The 27,006-nt window shown below is 43.8% G+C and overlaps 1 protein-coding gene across 1 annotated transcript in view; it reads right to left on the bottom strand.

Annotated features, from left to right (window-relative positions):
- The window catches only part of SLIT3 (slit guidance ligand 3), a 725,929-nt gene that overhangs the window by 196,211 nt on the left and 502,712 nt on the right, over positions 1-27,006 (bottom strand). Inside the window, exon 6 of the mRNA XM_055421786.2 lies at positions 4,813-4,884. Within this exon, the coding sequence (XP_055277761.2) occupies positions 4,813-4,884 (72 nt within the window). The remainder of the gene's footprint in view (positions 1-4,812; positions 4,885-27,006) is intronic.

Below are 27,006 nucleotides of genomic sequence, written 5' to 3'. Positions count from 1 at the left end.
GCGAGGCTTTCAAGACAGCACACACTGGTTATCGAAAGACCTGTCGGATCGATGTGAGATTTGGCCAGTACAAGTGCTTTATCAAGGGCAGACCACTCACTGAGAGTGTCTTGGGGATGCGTTCCTAGCATTTTGGCAGCATCTCTACCAAACTTCTGATCTGCTACGTTTGTCTTCTGGCTAGGAGACAACGTCTGAGAATCTTTTCTCCTACAATACTATTGAAAAAAAATTTAAATATTTGATAAGCTAGGTAGTTTTTTGTTTCATTTGCCCCTACTCATTTTTTTTTCCATTCAATATTTTTTTCTGATATATATATTTTTTTAATATGTAAGATGGTATGCAGGGCATAGAGGAGCCTAGTAAAACTGGTGACATGCCTGGCTGTCCTCAACCTAGCTGGCGGGGTCTAGAAACCCAGGCTCAGAGTCCCTCTAGAAATGATTCCTGGCCAGCCAGGGAAATGCAGTCTTGGCATACTCAACCGTGGTTTACTCACTCCTTACCCAGAGAAAACCAAGGACGTGAACTGCCAAGTGTACAAACCCGCAGAAATTAACGGTCTATGATTTGGGTAACAGAAAGGCGTCTGAGAGCGAGGTAACAGAAAGTGAGGTCCCTCAACTAAGAAACAGGGCAGCAGTGAGTACCAACATCGATCGGTGACACCCAGGAGTGAGGAGTTGTCGTCTCTGGGACTCAAATGTAAGTCAGTGAAAAAGAAGGATGATTTTTTTCCCCTGTGAAGCTGAATTACCTTCAGCTTTATGGGGACCCAGCCCTGGGTAAGGGGAATGAGAATCTCAGAAGCTGTGGGAGGCTCCGGAGCTCTCCTCAGCAGGACCCTGAGGCCCTGGGAGCTCACCGAGTCCAGCTCTCGGGACCAGTTCATTCCACCCCGAGGCGCTGCTGGCCCTGCTGCAGCGGCGCCACACCCAAGAGCCTTAGTAACGCATGTTCTGCTGCTTGCCACTTAGGCAGTTACTTGGCTTCTCTGAAATAGGTATCCTCTGCGAAAAAGAAGGCGACAGTAAGTTTCACGGAGGGGTGTGAGAGCCCAGAGAGACAATGGGTGTAAAGGCACCACTGCTGGTGTCGGTCCCAGGTGGCCCAGCAGTAAAGAACCCGCCTGCTAAGGCAGGAGACGTGGGTTCCATCTCTGGGCCAGGGAGACCCACTCTGCTATTCTTGCTTGGAGAATCCGTGGACAGAGGAGCCTGGCGGGCTACAGTCCGTGGGTCGCACAGAGTCGGACACAGCTGAGGACTAAACCACAACCACCAGTAACTGCACACTGAATGCCAGCTATCATCACTTGCCTGAGGATACCTGCTCTGGAGTTTTGCCCGTACTACGTGTTCCTTCTCACTCCCTTTCCTCGCTGCCTGAAAAGGACAGTGTGGTGGCTCTCCTCCTTTGTCTACCATACTCTGTGCTGGATATCCCCCATTGGGCATGAGTCAAAAATGAGGTTGAAGTGGACAGATTTCAGTCTTTCCGAAAGGTTGTACAGTTCCTTACTCCTCACCGCTAGGGGTTCCTGCCTAGACTCACCCTTTATGTTTAGTGCAACCAACCTCAGCCTGCATGTAAAGAAGTTTTATGCCATTTCCACCTACAGAAAGGATGGAATAACAGGGTGATCCTGTGTGAAAAATTTTCACTACTGGTTTTTATCCCTAAACCTAAGCTAATTTTAAGAGAGATCTCTTTGAGGTAATGGGGACTCTTTCCTTATTTTATACTTTAATCTGCCTCATGTCAGAGAAAAAACACACACGAAATACTATATTTTGTCTTTTTTTTCCCACACCACGTGGCATGTAGAAACTTCTTTCCCCAACCAGGGATTGGACCCATGCCCCATGCAGTGGAAGTGCAGAGTCTTAACCACTAGATAGCCAGGGAAATCTCTATATTTTGTCTTCTTGATGTGCAGACTTTAAAAGCTCTAGATACTTAAGAGATGATCTTTGTGTGGATGGTGTGTTTTGAATTTCCCTCCCCCTCCCCCTGATGTCTGTCTCTCTCTGAAGACTTTATTAAGTTAATATATGATGCCCTCACTTAGTTCCTATTTATTATTAATACTTTATTGTCAAGTTTCTTTATCGTGCCTAAGTTGTGATTACAGAGAAATATTACAAAATGTCAATGTGAAGATGAGATTTGGAAGGTCTGGGGGTGGGGCAGGGAGGGTCTTTAAATGGAGATGTCAGCTCCAGCCAATTTCAGTGTGCTCACCATGAAGATGGATGGTTCCAAAGCTGTGTGCCTCTGCTGGAAATTAAAAACCCATGGAATACCTGATTATGATTAATTTTAAGTACTTAGCCATGTGAAGCCAAATGAGAGTGTCTTTAAAACAAAGCTATTGATCTAGCTTTGTTTAGAATTGAGCAGATAAACTAATCAGATCCTGTGAGCTCTTTACAATGATGGGGAGAGAGAACTTTCTTTTTTCATACTGAGTTTTTAAGCTTCAAGTTGTGGTGTATCTGGATAAAAAATATATATGCATTATATACATCATGAATATGTTTTTTATATATATATACACATATAAAATCAGAGTAGAGAGGACAGTTCAATTCTGTCCTGGATAGGGGTTTGATGGAGATGAGGGCATGGTGGGGAGAAAGTTAGGGAAGTGGAGGGGACCCCTCGTGACTCAGATGGTAAAGGATCTGCCTGCAATTCAGGAGACCTGGGTTTGACCCCTGAGTTGGGAAGATTCCCTTGGAGAAGGGAATAGCAACCCACTCCAGTATTCTTGCCTGGAGAATTCCATGGACAGAGGAGCCTGGTGGACTACAGTCTGTGGGGTCACAAAGAGTCAGACACAACTGAGTGACTACTAGAAATTCTATGTAGTATAGAGGGAATCTCTTAAAGTTAAGGAAACAGAGATGTAGAATAACTTAGCCAAAGGGCCACCACATCCAGGACTCCACACCCAGGGGTGTCTGACTGTACAGCCCTTCCCACTCCCCCCAGGCAGCATTCCTGGTGAGGCGAGATGACACCCCGCCAAGCCAAGAGCACTAACCTGTGGACTGTTAGGTCATCACAGCTGTTTTGTGGCAGCTGGCGACTTCCACTTCTTGGTCCCTTCCCAGGGAATTTTCTCATCCTTCTCAAGAAGAAGGTGATATGCTCCCAGCAGCCCTTTCTACAGAGGCTTTTTTGCAGGCAGGGAAAATCGCGCCTACCCTTCTCAGCTCCAGGCTCTTGATAAGAGGAGTCCTGGGTTACTAAATTTGGGCTGGCATCCTTTCCCAAGCAGACATGCATTTGGTGCTGGTTCCGGGGTCAGAGTTTGGGTGAGGAGCGACCATCCATCTTAGGAATGACAACCTGACCGACCTCCTGGCTGTGGGTCCTGCCTTTTCTGTCCCGGGGATGCTCGGCTTTCATCCGATCTCCAGCAGCTTGCAGTATCAGCATCCCCTTGATTTCCTGTGATTCCTCTTGGAATCACCTTCCCTTCACACAGTGTGGAGAGGCTGTCTCCAGCCCTCTGTTGCCGCCTGTGGGGCCAGGTGAAGAGGAAGGTGGGCCTCCCCTTGTGACAAACGGACATTTTAATGTGCTCATTCATTCATTCGTTTGACATGTATTCGTTCTTCTGGAAGTCAGAGATGTGTAAACTGGTGACTATGTGATTTTATTTCTTTTAATTTTCAGGGGAGTGTATCCTGCCCTTATCATTCTGGCTAGAACTGTACCATCAAAATTATTTTTAGAAACAAGCAATTACAGAAATTGGAAAGGGGAAGTCCCTTCATGAACAGCAACCACCCCCTTCATTTTCCAAATGAGAAAAATGAGGCTCCAAACACCACGACGGCACTTGCCCAAGGTCACACAGCTAATTGAGGGGCCACGTTGGGACCGAATCACATGTCTCCCAACGCAAGTTCTGCTAGGCTTGGTCACCTTCCTCTTCAGGTTTCCTCAAATCAGAGACAGCTGGAAGTGTAGTTTGGGGTGGGGGAGAACAATCAAAAGGTTTTCTTACACAATCCAGTTTTAGTCTAAATGACCTGGGGATGACTCCTAGCTGACTCTCCCCCTGGAAATCAGGTTTCCTTAGCTAGATCCATTTGAAAATCCAGAACACATGAAGACAGCTACACGTTTTTCCTAGACAGGGTATACAAGGCGGCGTTCTGGGGAGGGGTTCATCGCCTCTCCTCTTCTTCCTCACCTCCCAGCCCCTGTCACTTTAAGGTTACTGCTTAAAGTTTGGATTTAAACCTGAGATGAGATCCCAGGAGCCACGGCCATGATTGGACTTTACCAGCTGTCTGGCATTCCGCCTGGTTCTGTGCTAAGGTCCCTTTCTGATTCTGGGTGATTCCAGCCTTGACCCCGCAGCGCTAAACCTTCCTCATCTCCCAGACCTGTAACCTGCTCTCTAAGCCCACACTCAGACACTCCCTGAATGCTCCGGCAGGCACGGGGGGTCTACTCTAGCCCATCTGTTTCACCCAGCAACAAATATCGTGGGAGCATCAGGGGAGAAAGGACTCAATCCAGACTTAATTAGCAGGAACCCCAGTTTGTGGGAGGTGAGAAATCACACTTTGCTGCCCGCAAACACTTTGACCAAGGTGAGGTGGAGGGATCTCCCAGTTCCCAATTTTAATAGCACTGCAGCAGAAGACACACAAATGCATCCACACGGACCCCCGGGCATACACACTCCCCCCGTCTCTTCCTCACCCAGATGGACACACACACACACACAGACACACACATACATACACACACAAACACCAGGCAGCGATCGCAGAATCAACTCACAGGATCTCCAAGTCACGCAGCGCTCGGAAGGCTCCATCTTCAATGCAGCTGATGTGGTTGTTGTCCAGTTGCCTGTGGAAAAGCAAGGGGAGAGCGTGAAGGGCTGAGCGGGGGCCGTGCCGCGAGAGGGGCGAGCCGGCCGGACGGCCCCGGTCCCCGAGCGCCGGTCCCTCCACCCTCGCGGCTCTGCTCGCCGGCCAGGAGCTCGTGCAGAGCCAGCCTGTCTGCCACGCTGCTGTCTCTCCTCTCTGACTGTCTGAGGGAACTACACAGACGAGCGCACCAAAGGCTGTCAGGTCTCAGTAAATATTAATTGCGCATTTTTTTTTTAGGCAGAAGGGAGTAATTTCATTACATTAGGGCATCCAATCCATTACGAGCTCTTACCGTCATGTCACTGAAACAATTTCATTAAGCGAAAGGCCCGTAAATCATTGGAGGTCACTGCTCTGCCCTCGGTGACCTCCCAGAATGCTTTCTCCCCTCGCTCTCTCCCTGTCTCCCTTTTACTGGAAGTTGCAGTCTTCCGCTCTGACACAGTGCTAAATCTTTAGGCTTTATCTGCCCAAGAGCAGTGAGGGTGCATGGGGAATATACCAATTCCAAATTAGACTCAACTAATCTAATTTTATAGTCTTTTTATTATTCTAAGCACCAAATGTCTGTGGTGGTTTGATGCCTCTGTGCTTTGTTATGGGGCCCATCTGGTAGGTCATTCTATTGAAGCAGCCTCTGACTAAATACAGATCCCCTCAAAGTGCACCAAGCATCATCGACATTAAAGAAACTCATTGATGGAAGCGTTCCTGATGGGGGAAAAAAGGACTATCGTTATCGCTTTAAAGATGTACCACTTAAATTTAAATTGGGGAAAATTAAATGCACCTATTGGACTTTTTTTCTTATTTCCCTTTCCATCTTTTCAGCATGAAAATCCTGTCTTTTAAAAAGACGCCTTGACTAATATACATTCCAGTTGGGGACTGAGGTTATTATAGTTGAGTGATAACAAATAGATACCGCTATCTCAAATCAAAATATGCCTGATGTGTAAGTCAGGAGATTGACCACGACCACACCTCAACTTAAATATCATCTATTATATATATTAAAAACTCATTTAATTAAAAACTATTTTACACAGATTATCACCATACTGTCTTAAATTTTGTGTGTGGAACACACCACGGTCTTTGGAAGAGGAGCAGTAGAGAAGTATGGCTGTAGTGATAAACTCCTGTCTAGACTCCTATTTCTTTCTTTTGTCTCAGACAGAATCAGTCCTCTCAGGTGGAGGGTTCTCCAGCTGCTGGAATTTTCACCTGAAACTTGAGCTTGTCTTGTACCAAGACAACTATCTGCAGAGGATATGTCAGAGCTGCCTTTGGTAGCGCTCTTGGAGTATTTTATATTCTGCTGAAGGAAGGTGGAATTACAATTATAATCCTGTTATCACTGAAAAAATATATAGATGTAGGATTGCATAAATGCACATGAATGAAATATGTACAATCAGAGTGATGGAGTGCATCAGAGCAGATGGGCTCTGTTGCGGTCCCATGGGGAATTGAATCATCTCAAAAGATGCTCACGATACAACACACTAGGCATTTAGAATGAAAGAAGCAGCAAGAAACGGGGGTCTCAAGAAGCAGAACCACTCCGTAAGTTGATGAATTCCACATCTAGCGTTCAAAGTCCTTGCTGACACCGACTCATGTGTTATCTCTGAGTAGTTCCTGCTACCCCAGGATCTTCCCGAGCCTTTCTTAACGAGAGTCTAGAGAGTGGCCTTTTTGTAGATTTCCCGTAAGTGTTGGAGCCACTGATTCCCTGCAGAAGTTCTATTAAGGCAGTCTAGTACTACTGTCCAATTTCTAGATTGATCATCTGTTTAAGGGTCGATGAATCAACAACTCCTGCACTGCTCCAAGGCCACCAAACCTTACCAAGCAGAAATGCAGTGGAGTTGGCATTTGGCTCCGAGAAATTGTTCAATGAACGTGCTGAATTCGGCAAAAACGGGACCATCCACCTAAGTAGAAAAGTCTCTAAATCATCAAATTGGGAAGTCTGGGGTAGTGCAGAGAAATGGCAGTCTGTGGTGCACCTGCTTTTGTATAGACATGTTAGAGAGGTCCTGGCTATTATAATATTGTTTACTTGCTGGATTTGGAAGCACTTTCTATTCCTTTTCTTTAAGAGAGTGCCAGAAACCAACCAGAATACTCTAAATGTACAAGATTTTACATGGAAAGAATGTAACGTTCAGGGGAGGAAAACATTCATAGAAAGGAGAAAAAAAGAGAAGTGGTTGAATGAAATGAGAAAGGGTAGAGGGAAAGGATATGTGCAAAAGATTTAAAAAATCCACTACTCAGTCCCCCATCAGGGTTCTGCCACTCAGGACATAGAGCAGTGGCGACCAAGAGTTGCTGAGAGGGCCCCGCTCATTTTAAGGCTAAAAGCAGAGATGTTCAGTATGCTATCAATTATGTGCTATTTAGTTTTCAGTGGGTAGCACAAGTTGACACCTTGTTGTGTATTAGTAATGGGGAAAACTGAACTTCAATATAAGCATCTCTGTGGATGTATTTTATAGAGTATTTTGGAACCCATGAAATGTATCAAAATTTAAAATATATTTATGCTGAAATGTGCTTTTCTAGAAGACATTTATTATAATCTAGATTGTCTCCTTTCATTCTAGTCACAGATAAACAGTATCCCCGCCTTGGTAGTAAAGAGTTCTTCCCAAGATGTATTGTTCATTTTGAAAGTCTACGGGGTAAATGCCTGTGAAAGTTTTGTCAGGTAAATGTAAACCCGAGTTATTCACTTCCCAACAATCACATCTGCATGGCACTGAGCCTCAGAGTGTTCATGATACGCTCATTAATTATTTGCAATCAATTCTTATATTTCCTGCAAATAAGCTAGATCCCTAAAACAAAGTAAATACACACTCGGTCCCGACAAGGATTCATTTTGTTTGTAAATTACATCTCAGACACACACAACCTAGTCCTGAAGCACAGGAGAAGGGAGGTGGAATAAACACGAGAGCAGCATCTTTCTGTGGGTATCGGGAGAGAAGTGAAATTAGGCGCAGAGACCTTCCAGAGCTAAGGACAAAACATCTGACTTAGCAGCTTGCTTCCAAGGGTGGACAGAGGTTGCCGACATGTGTTCTAAGCTTTCTGGTCAAAGGTCCTTATCGTGCCTTTGAAGACTCATTCAAAGATCCTCTTAAGAACAAATCAAAAAGCCAACCATCCCCTCCACACACCGTTTACTCAAGAAGCAGGTGCAAAAGGAGCTTGGGAAATGGGAGCACTAAGAACCTGGCCGTCTGAAAGTACCTGGGAGCTCTCTTTTTATTTTGCCTTGGCAACAAGAAGTGTGTCTTGCACTGCTATGAATCCTGACTTCTTGCCACACAAAATAACCGATCCCAGTGCCCAGCCTAATGCCACGGACTTCACAGCTAGTTACCTATGGTTGTAGAATGAGTCCTTCCAGTGCCACTGTGGCAGGGCTGAGCTCAAAAATATGTGGACGAAAGCTCTAAGCCACAAGCCGCATGGTTCTGGCTGCCGCCCTGTGGCCCCATCACTAACAATGATGATGGAGCGGTCCTTCACGAGCTCATGGTGAAAGGCGGCCTTTCTGCCTCACACATCTCCACCAGCGAGCGTCTGGGGAGTCTGCTGGGAATGAAAGGAGATTTCCACAGGTGCAGAGTGAGGATGAGGGGCAGGAAGGCAGCGGATGGAGGCAGCTTTTACTGTCCTCCGCTTTATACAGAATACTCAATGTGATTTACACTCTCCCGCCTGTGAATCAGGCAAGAAGCCCCCAAACATTCATGATATTAAATTAACTGCTCTAATTTCCCTGGGCAGCTCTGATTTCGGCAAACAATGTGAGTTGCTAACATGATACCAAAGTCCGTTTAGAAAGGAATCCTCAGACAAGAACTAAATGCAGACACCCCAAGAGGAGCTTTCTGACTACTGTATTTTTATACTCTGAGAATATAAACAAGTCAGAAAGGAAAGTCAGCATGAGTGAGGACTTAATCTCCACAAACAGCAGACAGGGAGAGTGGGTTTTTGTAAGAATTCCCATTTGTAAGCACAGTATTATCATAATTCATCTCTTTCTATTGCAATTTCAAATTTCATAATTGAAGCAGGATGGAAAATATTTTTGTGGCTCAAAATGAAAAGAAGCATATCTGAATCCTTTTAAAAGGGTTTTAAAAAAACTGATTACAATTTTGAGCCATCTACCTATCTCTCAACCACCACCATCACACAACAAGAGAAGAAAGAAAATTTTATGATTTCAATGACACATTTGAGACTCTGTGAGGAATAGCTTGAAAGTAGAAATCTCCAGAAACAGGCTTTTGGACCTGGAAGAAAAGAACTCCCAAGTGGTTATTTAGACGCAGTGTCTACACTATGCACCAGAGTACACCCACCCAGATGTTCACTTCTCATCCAGATGTTCTGGGGACCCAGCATCTCAGCCCGGGGATGGTTAAACTTAGCCTCAGGGCACTGCCAGTCTGGGCCTCAAATCCAGCTGCAGTGCCTTGCTCTAAGACTCAGCTAGAGTTGCCGCAGTCCTTCTGATGCTAAGTGGGAAAAGTAGTTGAAGTTGAGCACCCTCTGCAGTTAAACAGTTTGGTAATTTTCAAGCAAAACTATCTACATGAAACGTGTGAAATAAAGAAATGGAAGGACTTCTGCACAAAATTCGCAAGGGAAGCCTAATAAGAAATTCAAAGCAAGTCTGTGGTCTTGGAATCCAGCTAATGAATCTATAGTTAAAGATCCTATTAGAGCAACTGAGTATTATTAGACGTTCACACTGTATTAGGGACTGGGATAGAGAATGAAGTGTGAGATACCCTTTGAAAGTATCTGGAAGGTTACCTGCGGTGTTTGCATTTCAACTATCACATATTTTTTTTGAGGAAATGGATATGCTCCAATATATACATATTCAAAGTGTATTTCTTTTTCTACACCAAGGAGAAATAGAACTTTGCAACTATGAAAAAAGAGAAAAGAAAAATCCCGGGGAAACCCCCGTTTTCTTCAAACAATCCAGAAGACAAAACATGAAGTAGCTTTGACTGGCTATTCTTTTTCCCCCCATCATCCAACTGTCCTTTAAGAAGAAAACAAGAAATCTAGTAGCATTTCTGAAGGTTGTTTTATATGACAGTTTAACATTCTAAAAAAATCATTATTGAAAAATAGATTATAGAAGTATTTATCTTCTGCTGGCTAGGGTCTCCAAAAGAAAAAAAAATAAAGCTCAAGGTTATTTTAACTGGCAAAAGGAAAAAAAATGCGTTCAAAAGAAATGCAGACACTTCATATAACTGAACACTGGTCACACTCTGTGGGCAAATCGAACACTTGATCCAAGCCACAGTCTGCTAATGAATTGTCACTGCCTCTCATCATTAAGGAGGTACTGTGATTCTGCAGTAAAACAACATCTCAAACGAGCAAAAAGAGGTTTATCCATTATTTTGCACATTTTGTACACTTGTCCACCAGATCCAAGAATACATGCATATAGATTTGTTTACTGATCTATGAATTATTTATGTGTACACAGAGATTCCTATATATAGAACTGACAACTTTATGCCTATTTTTCCTACATAATAATTACAATGTACTGTCTCACTATTGTATACATATAAATGCAAAAGTATATTATAAAACAGGTAAAGTAAGTGGTATTGACCTCTGAAATTCAATGTGCCTACATCAGTCATATTTACAGAGTAATTTAGATAATTAGTTGATTGTCAGGATTCCCAAACCTCAATCAACCAAACCCATTTTGCAAAGGACACAGTCTTAGGTTAATTAAGCTCTCTGATCAGAACATTCTGCCTAGAATGTAGTTAAAAACTGAAGCATGAATCTGTTTTGCCAAGTATCGTTATGCATACTTTGCCACATGGCTAGCATAATACCTTTTATTTAGTATATATCATATTGCTGTTTGACATATGCAACTTCTCAGCAGAAGAATAACTGCATCCACTCCAGTAGATGCTCCCGAACGCAAGCTCTGCAATAATGTAAACCCAGATGATGGATTAGCACCAAAGCAGCACGCCAGACCTTGGAGAATAAAGGCGTGTTTTACACATCGCTGGGAAATATCAATAACTCCACTTCTGTGTTTACACAGTTTCCGGTTTGTTGGGGATTTGGCAAATGAATTTGTGCAGAAAAAATGTAGGGGGGTGGTTAGAAATCCCTGCAAATTAATTTAGCAGGAAGAATGGTTGTCGGGAAGACACTGAGCTCTCGTTTATTTTGGACAAGTTTCAGAAACAAATTTCTGGCTTTTCTAGATAAATAAAACAATAACAAAAACCACACAGACAAAGGGCAAATCAAATGAAGATACCCTCTAGTCACAATGAGAGAATTTCTTTTCTTTCTAAGCAACTTTTAGACCAAGGGACCGAGGAAGTTTGGCTGTTGTCTGTAAAGTGTGCTCTCTTGTTTTGAGGCATGCTTCAAATCCAGCCTTTCTTATGTCAACCTGATATGAAGACAAAAGAACTTTAGAGCTAGGATGTGCAACTTAACAACGTTTGCCCGCAACTTCCCTGTTGAAGTACGGAGACTTCTGAGACTGCTCTAGGAAACTCTTCTGTCCCAGGCACTGTATTAAACCTGTGGTGCTGACTCTGTTGGAAACATTTATTCTCTGCACCAGTTTACTTAAATCTTATAATGTCTGTTGTTTCACAAACTCAGCTTTTAGTTACATCAATTCTAAAAGTGTCCTCACTGCAGCTACTGTAAAACGGGCTGCTCCTTTAAACACTCCTGCAACTAGGCTGATGGGAGCCCTCAAAGTGGCTGAAACATTCTAATGTGATTCTTAACTTTGCTCATCAGGAATTATTGTTAAAATTTCTTTGTAAGAAGCATCCTTACTGATGTCATGAATACTCAGAGGCCATACAAATAAAAGTCTGTCTCCATAGAGATGGGGGCAGGTTTGTGGTTTCCCTAGTTACACTCTTGAGTGATAACCATCTGGGGTTCGTCCCCGGCAGAGGGGAAAGGGAGTTAGAACCCGGAAAGATGAAATGTGCTTTTGTTAACAGGCCTGAAAGTTATCTCCCACATCTCTGTGTTTGACTTTTTTTAAAATCAAGCAGTACAAAATGTAGTGAGTTTTTAAATTTTTTTCATCCTTGTGGGGGTTTTGGAAATTTTCCGTTTGGACTCTAAACTATTTCAGCCATGAGAATATGACTTGTAAGCGCAGCCAGAGCAGAGAATTTCTTCTTCGTCCGAAGTGGCTGCAGGTGTCGGAGCCCAGACAGGCTGCTGGTTTTCATTCAAATACGGGAGTCCTAAGCAGCACTCCTCTGGGCTGAAGTTGAGGATCTCTTGGCCTCCATCACGGGAGGGCAGGGGTGGCTTCCTAAGACTTCAAAAAGATCTTAATTTCCCTTTTAAAAAATCACATGGATCTCTCATGTAGAAATTAAAAAAAAACTTTCTTGAATTTATTCACCTTTCCAACCCATATTAACTACTAACTTCAGGGAACTCTCAATATTTGCTATGTGTCTTTTTCATAAGATGGAAGACTAGGGCTACTGTAAATTTCTGGCATGTGAATAAGGAGCGTCACACTGGCCCCAGGGGGCCTTGAGTCTCAAGGTCTTGGGTTTGCTTGGGACTTGCCACTCCTTTCTTCTGTCCTGTTTCTCCCTCTTGGAATGGGAACATCTGTCCTCTACCTGTCCCATAAATGTGTTTTGGAAGTGATATATACATGATTTCACAGGTTCACAGCTTTTGCCTCAGAATGACCCAATACCTCCAGTCCCACCCATATCTGATTTAGGTGATATTGAAAGGAGATTCTAGACCCTGGTTTGATTCCTGGGTTGGGAACATCCACTAGAGAAGGGATAGGCTACCCACTCCAGTATTCTTGGGCTCCCCTGGTGGCTCAGCTGGTAAAGAATCCACCTGCAATGAGGGAAACCTGGGCTCGATCCCTGGGTTGGGATGATCCCCTGGAGAAGGGAAAGGCTACCCACTACAGTATTCTGGCCTGGAGAATTCCATGGACTGTATCACCCTTGGGGTTACAAAGAGACAGACACAACTGAATGACTATCACTTTCACTGGACTTCAGACTTTTAAGTTGAGGCTGGCCTGAGTGTGGATCTACTGGGGTAGAATGAATGTATTTAGCATGTGAGAAGGATGTGAATTTGTGGGGATTAGGGGCAGAATACTGTAGACTGAATGTGTCCTTCCACCAAATTCATATGTTGAGGCTTATCCCCCAAAGAGACTAGGATGAGGGATCTTTGAGAGGTGATTAGGACATGAAAGCAGAACCATCATGGATGGGATAAACGTCTTTATAAAAGAAGCCCTAGAAAGCTTCCTTGCCCCTTGCATTGTGTGACCTTATACCAGAAAGACAGCTATTTAGGAAGCAGGCCCCCAGCACACACAGAATCTGCTGGCACCTTTATTTGGGACTTACCAGCCTGCAGAACCGTGAGAAACACACTTCCGCTATTTATAAGCCACCCAGTTTATGACATTTTTGTTACAGGAGCCTGAACAGACTATGCACCGTCTATGTACCCAAGTCTCAACTTCCTCTTTGGTAAAATGGAGATAACATTTAACCTGAAAGGAAATTTCGAATATGAAAATGATGAAATGTATGCACTCTGAAAATGTGGCCTTGCTTAATTTTCTTTGCTTTGAAATAAATAATATTAAATATAAGAATTTGACGCACATAATCTCTAAAGGCTCTTTCAGCTCTGAAGATGTGCAGCCTGAGGTCAATTTCTTATGAGATTTTTAAAGAAAAGTTCCTGCTCATCTTACTCAGATCCTGCTGTGATTTGAGCTTATCTCTTTATCCCCTCTTCCATCCCGGACCAAAGAATCTATTATTGAGATATTCAATATATTCTTTCTGGACTGAAGGCAGCAGTTCAGACTCACATGCTCTTTGTACCTCTTCAGCTGATATGAGATTGAAATACAAGAAGCCATCAAAACCCTGCATGGAAGACAACACACAATTTTCTCTAACCAGGACAATGATATCCACATGTACAACTCCCATAGGCATGAACCACTAAGGAGGGTAATTACAAAATTTAACCCTATTTTTTTTGTGGCCATTTGCAGTTAATAAGCAATCAACTAATGTCTCGAGCACCTAAACTAGTGAAATCCATACCATCATCTATGGGGTATGATTTCTTCATCTTAATATTCCTTATCTGTACACCAATGTTGAACAACTCCCTGTGGCCTATGTTGTAAACTGTTACAACAACAATCCAACCACAAGAATTGTTGCACAGAGTACATATTCACATTTATTAGGCATTAAGTATTGGGCTGAGCATCTTCATTATGTTCCCTAAGTTTGGTCTTACAACATTAGTATTCCAATTTTACAGAAAAGGCAACTAAGGCTTCAAGAATTCCATCTCTCAGCTTGGCTTTGAATCCAGATCAGTTGATCACCCGCAATGACTGCAGGCGATGCTGCTTCTTTGTACGTGGCCCAAACTCCTTAGCATGGCACTGCCCACCTCATCTATGCACCAGAGAAGAGTACCACACACTCACTCATGCTGGTCCTTCCCCTCTCTGCTGTTTGGGGAATCCCTTCCCCTCCATCAAGGCCCTTCTTAAAGCTCACATTCTCTATGAAACCTTCCTGTGCAAACTCAGCCAAAATGAACCACTCTCTCCAAAACCTCCATTAAATCACTTATTTCACATCAGTAGGACTAGCTGTAAACACAGAAGCAAACCAAGGTTCAGAGAGGTTCTGTAGCATTTGCAAGGCCACTCGGCTGATGCATTAAGGAGTCAGTCAGGTTCACGCCCATCTTCCTGCCTGGGAACCTCAGGTTCCATCCTGCATGGCATGCCACCTCTCTCTGATGTTTGGTGAGGAGGAACGGGAGCCTGCTATGACTAAACTCACTCATCTCTGCATAGAAGAGGCAGGTGAGAAATGTCAAGGTTGGTCTCAGCATGTCACTGGGTCCCAGTTGCTTTCACTGGCTTGCAAGCATTCTGATCCAGAAGATGGTAGGTGAGGGCAGTACAGTCCCCTCACCTCCCCTGTGTGTGTCTGAATTAGATTACGTGGGAGTCCCAGGCCAACTGACTTTTAGCAGCATTGGGGGAAGCAGGCTGATTTTAGCTCCAGTTTCTGGGAATAATGGGGAGGGACCTCCATCCTAAGGAGACTGCCACCATTCCGGTCACCGACTGAGACAGATGGGCAGCCTCCTGACCAGGCTGGGACAGTTTAGAGCTTCTCGAGCAGAGGCAAGGCACATCCAGAGAAATGGCTCTCCTTGCTCCAGGCAAGTGGCCAATTACACAGATTTTAATCAGTCTTTCCTGGGCCTGACCTTCCCCAGTGTGATGCAGGCCTGTCTTCTAAAGGTATACAAGCCACAGGTCCTGAAACAACTAGATAGTCCTCACCAGGTCGTGTACTCAGATGCCCGGGGTCAGTGGCCATTAGCGAGGCGTCACTCAAAGGTATCTTTGTGGCAGCAGAAGCCAATTAAAAAAATGTGTCTTGTAAGCTCAGTGTAAGGGGATATCAAGGTCTGTGTAATTAACTGCTGAAAAAAGGGGCATCAAAACTCAGCAACATGGGCAGTGCTGATAACTATGTTCAATTCAGCAAATGCACAGAACTGAAATACTCTAGGAAAAGGCCAGCTTCTTTTTCTAAACTAGGACTTGTAATGAATAATGGATGCCTGGATTCACTGGCAACAGGAGAGCAGGGGCAGGATCTGTCTTGCTCACAATTGCACCTTCTTCACAGCACCTGGCACATAGGAAGTGCTTGGTGCAAAACCCTAGGGGGTCATAATGAGATACTGCTTTACACCCACTAGGATAACTAGATTCTAAAAAGATGGAAAGCAAGTGCTGGCAAGGATGTGGAGAAATGGGGACACTCTTACATGGCTAGAGGGAATGTAAAATGGCACTCTGAAAGAGTGATGGTTTCTCAAAAGTTTGAACATAGAATTACCCAATGACCCAGCAACTCTACTCTGAGGGATATACTTAAAAGAACAGAAAACAGTATTCAAACAAAAATTTGTACACAAATGTTCATAGGACTATTCATAATACACCAAAGGCAGAAACAATTCAAACACAGCCAATGGTCTTACATTAGGCACAATCAGGCAGGAAACCCGATTCGGCCTGATGTAGAAAAAAGTATCCTGGCATTTGTAGAGCAATGACAAAGACAGAAAGAAACAAAGCGGGGGTGGTTGGGGAATTATTTGCAGCAAATTTTAAAACTCTTTCTCCTGGCTGGCTTTGGGCACATTACCAGTCACTTTACACTTAGGAAAAAATAAAATTGGTTTAAGCAAGAGAATGAGGATCTTAAACTTGATGGTAAGGGCCAAAATCACCTTCTCTATTCTCAAGGCAAATATAAAACGTTGGGGGATTAGCCACTATTTTGTATTTTCCACACCACTGCTCTTTCCTCTCCGTGGGTAGCCAGCGTAGATAACTCGGTAGGCTGTGTTTGCATTTCAGAAGCCGAGTTCCTCACTGTCCTTTCACTCTTCTTGGGACTGGTTCTCTGGGTTCCCTCTCTGAGAAGGCTGGAAAGGAGTCCTTGGCTTTCCTTCGAGGCAGAGAGAGTAGTGCCTCTCACTAGAAACCCTTCCCTGGCTGTGTGTCTGGCCTGTGTGGGCTGTGGAAGCCCCCAGGCGAGGTTCGTGGGCAGAGTAAGGATGGATGCCAGGTGAGTCATCTTCCTGCCTGCTGGGCTCCGAATTCCCACAGGACTCTGGGCAGCCACACTGGTCTCACTGAGCTGGATAAATCCAAAAAATTTGGATTAGAAAGAAGAGGCTAGAAAAACAAAAGAGAGAAAGGGTCGGAAGCCAGAGGGGTCCTTGTGAGATGGTTCCCACCTGGGTACTTAGGTGACAGCCAGGTTAACCAAGAGTCCATGTCCGGAGCCACTGTTTCTGACTTTCTGTTGTGGCTACTTCAGTTTAGCTGGCCATACCCAGCCTGATGGCTCAGCAGGTAAAGAATCCGCCTGCAATGCAGGAGACACAGGAGATGAAGGTTCGATCCCTGGGTCGGGAAGATTCCTCTGGAGTAGGAAATGGCAACCCACTCCAGTATTCTTGCCTGGAAATCCCATGGACAGAGGAGCCTGGAGGTTTACAGTCCACAGGGTCGCAGAGAGTTGGACACGACTGAGTGACTAAACACACACACACACACACACACACAGCCTCAAAGAGGGTTCTAATTCCTCTCCTGATTCCAGGAAAAAGAAATAAGGATATGGCTCCCACTTCAGAACTAAGGATAAGAGACACTGCGCTGGGTCGGGTGAGGGGGGCACACAGATTCTCTTTTTCTCATTTCCCAGTAGTACAGTTTTATCTAAGACACTGTGGTTTAGTAGGGAAAATAAAAACAATTCGCTTGGGAAGCAGATGACAAGGATCTCTGACCTTGCTGAGTCGTGGTCTAACTTCTCTAGGCTAAAATTTCCCTGTCAGTCAAAGACATAAAATAGATGCTTTCTATGCGCCCCTCGTGAGCAGACATTCAGGGCTGCAGAATATTATTCCAGCCTCTGGATCCTCATATGAGGACTTCCTTATTTTGTTGTTATACTATCCAAGCAGTGAGATTTGATTTTAATGCAGTATGTCGAGAATGCAAATATGCGTTTCTTCTTGTCTGAAACAGTTAAGACAGGAAACTTTCAAAGCACTGGAGATCTGAACAGTAGGTTGGGAAAAAAAATACAAATATGAATGAAACATGGTATCAACTTCTTCCAAACTGCTCATGGGACCCCACCAAGATCAGACACCCTCACCAGTGCTTATGGGGTGGAGATTTGTGGAGCACGTTGCAGATAAGTCCAGGTCTCTCAGGCTTCTGGATGTTTCTGGGGTTAGCAATAAGGGGTTAGGCTCCTTTTGCTTCATCTCCTTGAAGTGTACCCTTTTAGAAACAGTATTTCTTCCCTTTAGTCACCGAGGTGATTTTTGTTGTTGTTGTTTTTAAAACTTTTTTTTTTTTAATGTAGACCATTTTTAAGGTCTTTATTCAATTTTGTTACAATATTACTTCTGTTTTATGTTTTGGTTTTTTGGCTTTGAGACAGGTGGGATCTTAGGTCCCCAACCAAGGATTGAACCCGCTGCACCCCCTGCATTGGAAGGTCAATTCTTAACTATTGGATCACCAGGGAAGTCCCAGAAATGACTTTTAAAAAGCACAGAATAATTTCTCAGTGGCATCAGAAAACGAAGGCTTAGTCACCCACCTCTCACAGGGGCCGACACAATGTGGAACACAACCTCTGAAAGCAGAAGGGAGAAAACCAGGCCGGGGTGATTCCCTCATGCTGAGCTGATTTATCGGAAGCTGCTGGGAGGAGCCAGGGCAGAGAACCAGCCTTCGAGGGTTTTCCCAGGATGTGTCAGTAAAGTACATTAGCAACAGGAATCCTTACCCCCAGAAGCAAACTTGGGACTGGCACTGCTCTTCCTGGCAAGTTCACTCTATTTTTATGTCCCAGCTAAATGTTAGTTCCCTCACAGCCCTTGAAATTGGGATCTGAGCGGGAAAAAGCTCACTTCCAGGCCAACGCGCTTTTCTTCCAGCCTCTCACACTCTCCCTGCGGAAAATGCTCGTCTGCGTACACGCAGTCCCGGCAAGCAGCCCGTCACCATCGGGCCCCGGGGCGCCGAGCTCCCGCGTCCGCCGAGTCCTCGGAGCCCGAGCCCGGCAGGCACAGACGCCGCAGCCTGCATCTCCCTATGTCGCCTAAGTTCTTCAATTCTTTTTGTTTTCCCCTTAAGAAATTCGTTTTCAAATTCACCGTCCCAGGTTCCAACGTCCCATCCTGGGTTCTGAACATCCTGTCCCCGGCAGCCACGCCCTCAGCAGAGGACACAGCACATTCTAACCCCAGGACTCTGGTTCCTTTATCCCCGGCCAGACTGGAGTCAGGGGATCGAGGTTCATGTGTGAACTGTAGAATGGGGGTGGCCCCTGCCACAAACGGGTCTCCTCTAAACAGAGGGCAAGCGGAAGTGGAGGTGGGATGAACCCAGCGGTCCTCTCACAATGAAGGATGCCATCTCTAAGGACTTGAAAACAGAAAAGTCGGAACCCATCTGATCAGAGGAAAGGGTTGGGTAGGGTTACTCAGAGCTAACATTTCCTTTGTCTGTGATGGATAGCCACTTTAGAACTATTTCCTGTCCTGAGTTTTCCTTCGGTCAGCGTCGCGGGGGAAACAGGGGGTGGAGAGATGGGGTCTATTTCGGTCATGATGTTCTATGGACCCCTCCAAGAAGAGTGCGAGACTAGAATTGTGTCTGTACAAAAGGTTTGCATTAACTGTAATGAAGCAAATGACAAAATCAATAAAGTGGGAATTGTGCGGCTGTCATAAAGATGATGCAAATCCAGGGTTCACGATGGTTATGAAGCTATTTAGAATTGTAATTAAAACCAGCACCATTTTTTTTCAAGATAAAAGCCCCTTTGACAACCATAAATGCAAGCTACAGGAAATTTTCAACAAATATATTCAAAATTAATGTATGGCACAAAGATGGCATAAATTAACAGGGGATAATCCATAAGCCCAGGCTTCGGAATGCAAGAGCACTGAGTAAAGAGATTTCGATTTTGCATTTGGTTTTCAAGCGATGTGGTTTTCAATTTTAATCAAGTTAAAGCTTGACAGAGCACTTAGAGACTCTGAATGAATGGCATATTTCTGACAACTACTTTTCAATGAGACTGAAAATGCTGTCTCTGTATTTGTACAACTTGAGATCTGACAGCATTTGCTATTTTATGCATCCCACATATTTCAGAAGAGAACCTGAGGTGTGGGGTCTGTGTAGGAGGAGAGGGCCTTGTTTCATTCAGGAGTGGGGGTGGGATGAAGCGGGGAGGCACAGGACGGGATGTCCAGTCTTTTGGTTCTAATGAGCTATCGTCCTCGGAGTTTCTTTTGAGTCTTGATTATAAGCTGTAACACTGAGATTTCTTGGGAAACATCCACCTACCTACGTATCCACTCACCTAACTTCAGAGCATCATTGTTTGCTTTTAGGTCATGGACAATATTCCCTACTATGGCCTTCAGCCCTGCTGAAGGAGATTCTAGCCCTCTGGGTCGTTATAACTGTAGAGTCACTGAATATCAGTGTTGGGAGCAATCTCAGATCATCAGGTCCAAGTCTGTCATTTTTAACAGAAGAGGAAAGTGAGGATTAGAGAGAGAAACAGTTACTTAAAATCGTAGGATAGCATTAGGGAGTGTACTCAGGACCTGATCAAGAACCCCTCAGGTCACACTATTTGGAGCTGAAGGAATGACATATGCTAAGCCAGTGAAAAACTAAGACAGAAAATGATGATTAAACTACATTGTCAAGTCTGAAGTGCCACTAGAATTCAGATATGCTTGATTCTTTCAATCTATTTGGGGTTTCAAGTGTGGTAAGGAGTGGTTAGGGGAGACAGTAAGTAGGAACTGAGGAATCCTAGTGATTGAGGGGTGTATTCATGTTCTTTGTTTTTTCTGTATTTTATGATGACTTGACATCTGAAGGGGTCTTGATGACTTTAGGGAGAGGCTGCCCCTCCCAGAGCTAGTTAATTCCTTCAGATAATAAACAATTGATCAGTGAGCCCATCTTTCACATACAAACCAAATGGTCCTGAGTCCACATCCCCAAGCACCTTCTTTATCTAATTCTCACACACTGAGCCAGTATTAGTGCATCAGTCGCTCAGTCATGTTGGACTCCTTGTGACCCCATGGACTGTAGCCCACCAGGCTCCTCTGTCCATGGGATTCTCCAGGCAAGAATACTGGAGTGGGTTGCCACTCCGTCCTACAGGGCATCTTCCCAACAGGGATCAAACAATATTTCCCCTCCCTAAATCACCCCAGGACCTGGTGCCAGGCTAACAGGATAGCCCCTCTGCCCCAAGGCCTGAGGTTATTCAGACAGGCTGACCCCAGGCTGTTTCCAGAGTACTGCTTGGCTTTCCCAGGAGTCCTCAGTACAGTCTGTGGTCCTTCCCTCTTACCTCTGCCTCCGGCTCTGCTGCCTCCTGGTGTGGTCCTGTGTGGCATGGCGTGCCTCACATTTCTAGGAGAACTCTGAGGAGTGATGAGTTTTTCTCTCAATGGCAGTGACCTCCCTGTGTTATCACTCAATCACCTTTATAAATTAAGACCCAGACATAGGTTTAAGGGACCCAGGTTTGGGTCACGACTCAGGTGCACTCTCTGAATGATCCTAGGCAAGTTTACCCACATTTAAAAAATATTTTAGTTTTATCGGAGTATAGTTGATTTACAGTGTGGTACAGTTTCAAGTGTACTGCAAAATGATCCAGTTATACACATACACATATATTCACCCTGTTTTAGATTCTTTTCTCATATAGGTTATCACAGAATACTGAGTAGACTTCCCTGTGCTATACAGTAGGTCTTTGCTGGTTATCTGCCTTACATACATAGTATAATCACTGTATTTTAAAAAGGAGAAGCGTGGACTGTATTTTCTTCAAGTTCTTTCTCGCTTCGTAAGTCTGTTACTCTAAGTAGAGCCACCTGAATTCCAAGCCCTTTGTTCAACAGGTGGCAAGGCGGGCTGCCATAGATGAATGGCAAAGCTAGCCAAATCACTCAGTATAAAAGCACAGCTCATGCTTGTCTCAGTAGGAGAATAGACAAAGAAAGGAATTCATTTTAGGAACTCTAATTGCATTAAGGAGCTGATTCTAGCAAATAGTCTTGGATTGATAGCCTACTCTGATGCCTCGTCCCCTGTGACGGATAATCCAGCAGAGAGGTGCACATCCACAGCTCAATTACACTGGTTGACAGCAGGTCCCCAGACTGCACAAGGGCCATCTTAACTGCCAGAAAGGTGCGGATTTGGGGAAGCTGCTTCACAATGGACCCAAAAGAAAGCCGAATGCCAGCCATCACTTTTAAATGACCCGAGAAGTGTAAAGAGGTCCCAGGAAAGTTCGATTCAAACCATTCAATCTCTGGGACACGCACTAAGAAAATCCCTCAAAATTCAAAGCAGTAACTCCTTGCTTGGGAACCCTGGGGTTTTTATGTTTAGGGCAAAGATGGGCCTTTGTTTTTTTACAGTAGCACCAGGAGCTGTGGTGAGACTATCACTTAATGGGCTTCAGGAGACAAAACTAGGAGAGACGGGCCTTCTCTTTGAGAGAGAATAAAGCCGGACCGTTGCTAAAGCAGAGTTAAGGTTTAGAGCCTTGACTTTGTGTTCTGTGTGTTCTCTCCAGCTGGGTGAGGCTGACTCAGAGTCAAAGGGATTTCTGAAGTAAGGCATGGGCAGCAAAGGCAGATTAAAGGAAATGGGGGCAGGGAGAGCCTGCTTGGGGGAATTTTTCGAAAACCCCTTTTGCTTGGACCCCTGTGAAATGTCTTAAATTTTGAGTGAAAAAAACTCTAGAAATCGATGATAGTTAATTGGGGTTTTATTGTCTGGCAGGGTTGTCTTACTCTATTATGCTGGGTTGAATCACCAGCACCTAGCCAGGCTCTCCTTCCCATTCATGTCTCCCTTGTCTATAACTCCTAAAGATCATCTAACAGAAAGCAGGCTATTATCTTCTTCATTGTCTGGCTTGGGTAACAGTGTGTGCTGGGAACGAAGGAAAAAAATGCCACACGGGAAACACCCATGTTACGAGCCCCAGCGCGTTCACAGACCCCAATTCAATGCAGGCTGTTCATAGCAGCACAACGTCCGTTCTGCCTGACAACTGAACGGCAGCTCAATATCTGTATCTTCCCAGTGAATCAATGCGCTCGTTGGTTCCAGTGACCATCCAGAGCATACTGTGAATTTGGGTGCGGAGTCTTATTTGAGAAGGACTCAACCCAACATCTGCAGGTTTGTGAGCTGAATGTGCTTAAGTAGACAAAAACGATATTCAGCCCGTGATCTAACTGACATTTTACTTGGGCAAGAAAACTGAGGCTGGCCCAACGGCAGGCAAATTCATTTTCCAAAGGTCATGGGGTTGGCTCCTGGTGATTCGTTGTTGAAAGATATCTCAGAGCTGGTCAAGGCCACAATCAGAGATGCCAGTGGAATACAAATAATTCCTCTCATTCAAAACTGGCAGCCAGGACCATGGGTCAACGTGGCTGTACTTATGCAAATAGTAATGATCACAGTTTCCACTTACAGAGGGTCAGCGGTGAAAGAGACAGGCAGCCTGCAGCATGGCCAGCTCCGAGTCCTCGTGAGTCCTTGTTCAGGAAAATACACTCTGGTGTCTTGTCCCGAAGATGAGGGACATGGAAGTACTCCCACTCTTTGGGCTGAGACCAGATGGATTTCGTTAAGGCACTGAAATATTTCTGATATGTAAATATATGCATAAGATAAAGGAAAGTCCAGAGAGCCTCAAAGAGTCCAGAGAAGAAAGCAGCACCCTCTCCTGCCCCCTCCCCTCCAGTTCTGTAATTTGTAGCAATTACTTTTAGAGTTTTCTATAAATTTGTCCACAGAGATTTCACATATCTAAAAGTCTGTGAGAACAAATAGAAGCATGGTGGTTGCGGTGGCTGGAAGGCATCACCGACTCGATGGACATGAGTCTGAGTGAACTCCAGGCGTTGGTGACGGACAGGGAGGCCTGGCGTGCTGTGATTCATGGGGTCGCAAAGAGTCGGACACGACTGAGCGACTGAACTGAACTGAACTGAGTAGCTAAGTCGTGCTCAACCCTTGAAACCTCATAGGCTGTAGCCTGCTAGGCTCCTCTGTCCATGGGATTCCTCAGGCAAGAATACTGGAGTGGGCTGCCATTTCCTTCTCCAAAATAGAAGCATACTGTCTTAAAAAGCGCAAATGGCAAAAAACTGCACTGATCTTCCTGCATCTTGTGTTCTCATGAATCAGCTTTGGCTGCTGTCCTGTATCATATAGAACGATCAGTCTCCAACAGATCAATGGATAAAGACGATGTGGCACATGTATACACATTTATACAATGGAATATTACTCAGTCACACAAAAGAATGAAATAACGCCATTTGCAGCACTATGGATGGACCTAGAGATTACCATACTAAGTGAAGTAAGCCAAAGACATCACGGTGTCGCTTATATGGGGAATCTAAAACACAAATGACAAATGACACAAGGAACTGATTTACAAAATAGAAATTGACTTGCGTGCGTGCATCCTAAATCGCTTCAGTTGTGTCTGACTCTTTTGCGACCCTATGGACTGTAGCCCTCCAGACTCCTTACAGACATAGAAAACAAATTTATGGTTACCAAAGGGGAAAGGGGATGGGGGAGGGCAAAATTAGGAATTTGGGATCAACAGATACACACTAGTATATAAAGCAGAGAAACAACACGGACCTACTGGGTGGCATTGGGAACTATGTTCAGTATCTTGTTATAATCCATAATGGAAAAGAATCCGAAAAAGAATGTGTATATTCTTATATATACATGTATATATACATATAATTGAATCACTTTGTTGTATACCTGAAACACCATAAATCAACTGTACTTGACAAAATATTAAAAACTCAGTTCCTAAATTACAGTAGCACTTTTTAAGTGTTTAATAGCCCAACACAGCTAGCAGCTACCATTATTCTATGCTAATATAAGACATTCCTGTTATTACAGAACATTCCATTGGATAGTGTAGGTCTAGAGAATCACAAGAAACAGCACTAGGAACATTAGATTAAATCAGCCCTGAAGCCTGCCACACCTCTGGACTCCAGATATGTGAGCCAATAAATGCCATTCTGGTTTAAGCCGATGTGAACTTAGTTTTCAGTTCCTTTGAGCTGGAAGCATCCTAGCTGACTAGACAACTAAGCTGTTTAAATATTAAAAATTAAGACATTTTGTGTACCAAATAAAACTGTGACTCTCTCATACGACAGCTCCCATCATTCTGTTTGGCTCTTTATTAATTATTTTTTTTTAATTAAAATATAGTTGATTTACAGTGTTATGCTAATTACTGCTATATAGCAAAGTGATTCAGTTTTATACACACACACACACACACATATATATATAAATTCTTTTTTAAAATAGTCTTTTCATCATGGTTCATCATGTGTCTGGCCCTTTGGTAAGCACTAAACGTTTTGGTCAATTACTAAAGGAATGAGTACGTAAATTAAAAGTCAGCCTCATTGCTCTTAACTACCCTTCAGTAGTCCAGTGGATGACACACCATGATGTATTTAACTAGAGTCCGACTAAAAGGTGTTTAGGTGGCTCCTGAGACATTTTCTATGCAAATGATATTGACCTATAAATCTTCTGGGGACTTGCATAAGTTTACCTTTAAAATAAATTCATAAAATTCAAACAGATGGATTGAGGTATGTGTATTTTTGATTTTGATAGCTGCTGTCAGATTGCTTGTTGGGGGGGTTATACCAAGTGATGTTCTCACCATCAGTGTAAAATACTACCCCACAGCTTTGCCAGCTCAGTGTCCTATGAACTCTTACCAAGCACTCAAGGAATCTCTCTAAGCATATCTAAATTTCCTAGGAAGAAGTTGGATGCACAGGCCTGGCATTAAATGGTCATGGCTAAAATAACATTGATTAAGGCTTTCTCGTCCACCATATGTGAGCTTCCTAAAACAATGCAAGCAGGGCAGGTCTTTTCTACTCTGGTTTTTGTTGTGTCACTCTGAAGTAATGTTGTTCATTGTAGAAATATTAAAAACCAGACAAAGCTAAAAAAACAAATCCATTCAGGTATATACTCAAGAGAAATGAAAATGTAAGTGAATGTTCATGCATCTTGGTTCACAATAACCAAAGCTTGGAAACAATCCAAGTGCCCATCAACAGGGGAATGGATAAACATACCATCATATATCCATACAGTGGAGTATTACTTAGTAATCAAAACTGATAGACAACACAAGATGAATTTCAAAGTTTTATGCTGAGTGAAAGAAGCTGGATACACAGCACACCGTGTGAGTCCATTTATATGAACTAGTTGTAGAGATAAAACTACACAGAAAGATAGAAACCAAACCAGTGGTTGCTGAGTCTGAGGCGGGGGAGGGAGTTGAGGCTACAAAGCACACTTTGAGTGGTGATCGCATCACAGTGTACTTGTAGAAACGCACTGAACTGTAGAGCTTAAATGGGTGTATTTTTTGTTAGTATTTTTTTTATTGATGCATAGTTGATTGTATTAAAACATCTTTTGTAAACTTTTAAAGGTTACTTTTAATTTGCAGTTATTACAATATATTTGCTATATTCCCCTTGTTGTACAACTTATCCTTGAGCCTATCTTACACCCAAAAGTTTATACTTCTCACTCTTCCACCCCTACGTTGACCCCGTCTCTCCACTGGTAACCACTGGTTTGTTCTCTGCCAGTCTGCTTCTTTTTTGCTATATTCACTACTTTGTTGTACCTTTTAGATTCCATATACAAGTGATATCATACAATACTTGTCCTTTTCTGAGTTACTTCACTGAGCATAAATGCCCCCCAAGTCCATCCGTGCAAATAGAAGATTTTCATTCTTTTTATGGCTGAACAGTATTCCATTGCGTATGAATACACACACACGTTGTATATATGCACATACGCACACAGTGTATGAATACTGGAGGGCAAGAATACTGGAGTGGGCTGCCATGCCCTCCTCCAGGGATCTTCCTGACCCAGGAATTGAAGGCACGTTTCTTACGTCTCCTGCACTACCTGGCGGGCTCTTTACCACTAGTGCCACCTGGGAAGTCTATATATACACAGTCCACATCTTGATCCATTCATCTGCTGACGGACACTTAGGTTTCTTCCATATCCTGGCAATTGTAAATAATGCTGCTATGAACATTGGGGTGCATGTATCTTTTCAAATTAGTGTCTTTGTTTTTGGGATATATACCCAGGAGCGGAACTGCTGAGTCATATGGTAGCTCCGTTTTTAGCTTTTTGAGAAACCTCCATACTGTTTTCCATGCTGGTTGCATG

This window comes from Moschus berezovskii, chromosome 18 (genome assembly GCF_049115385.1).
Source record: "Moschus berezovskii isolate FMDL1 chromosome 18, NW_MosBer_1.0, whole genome shotgun sequence".
Classification (NCBI taxonomy): domain Eukaryota; kingdom Metazoa; phylum Chordata; class Mammalia; order Artiodactyla; family Moschidae; genus Moschus; species Moschus berezovskii.
This window is presented reverse-complemented; position numbering and strand designations above follow the sequence as displayed.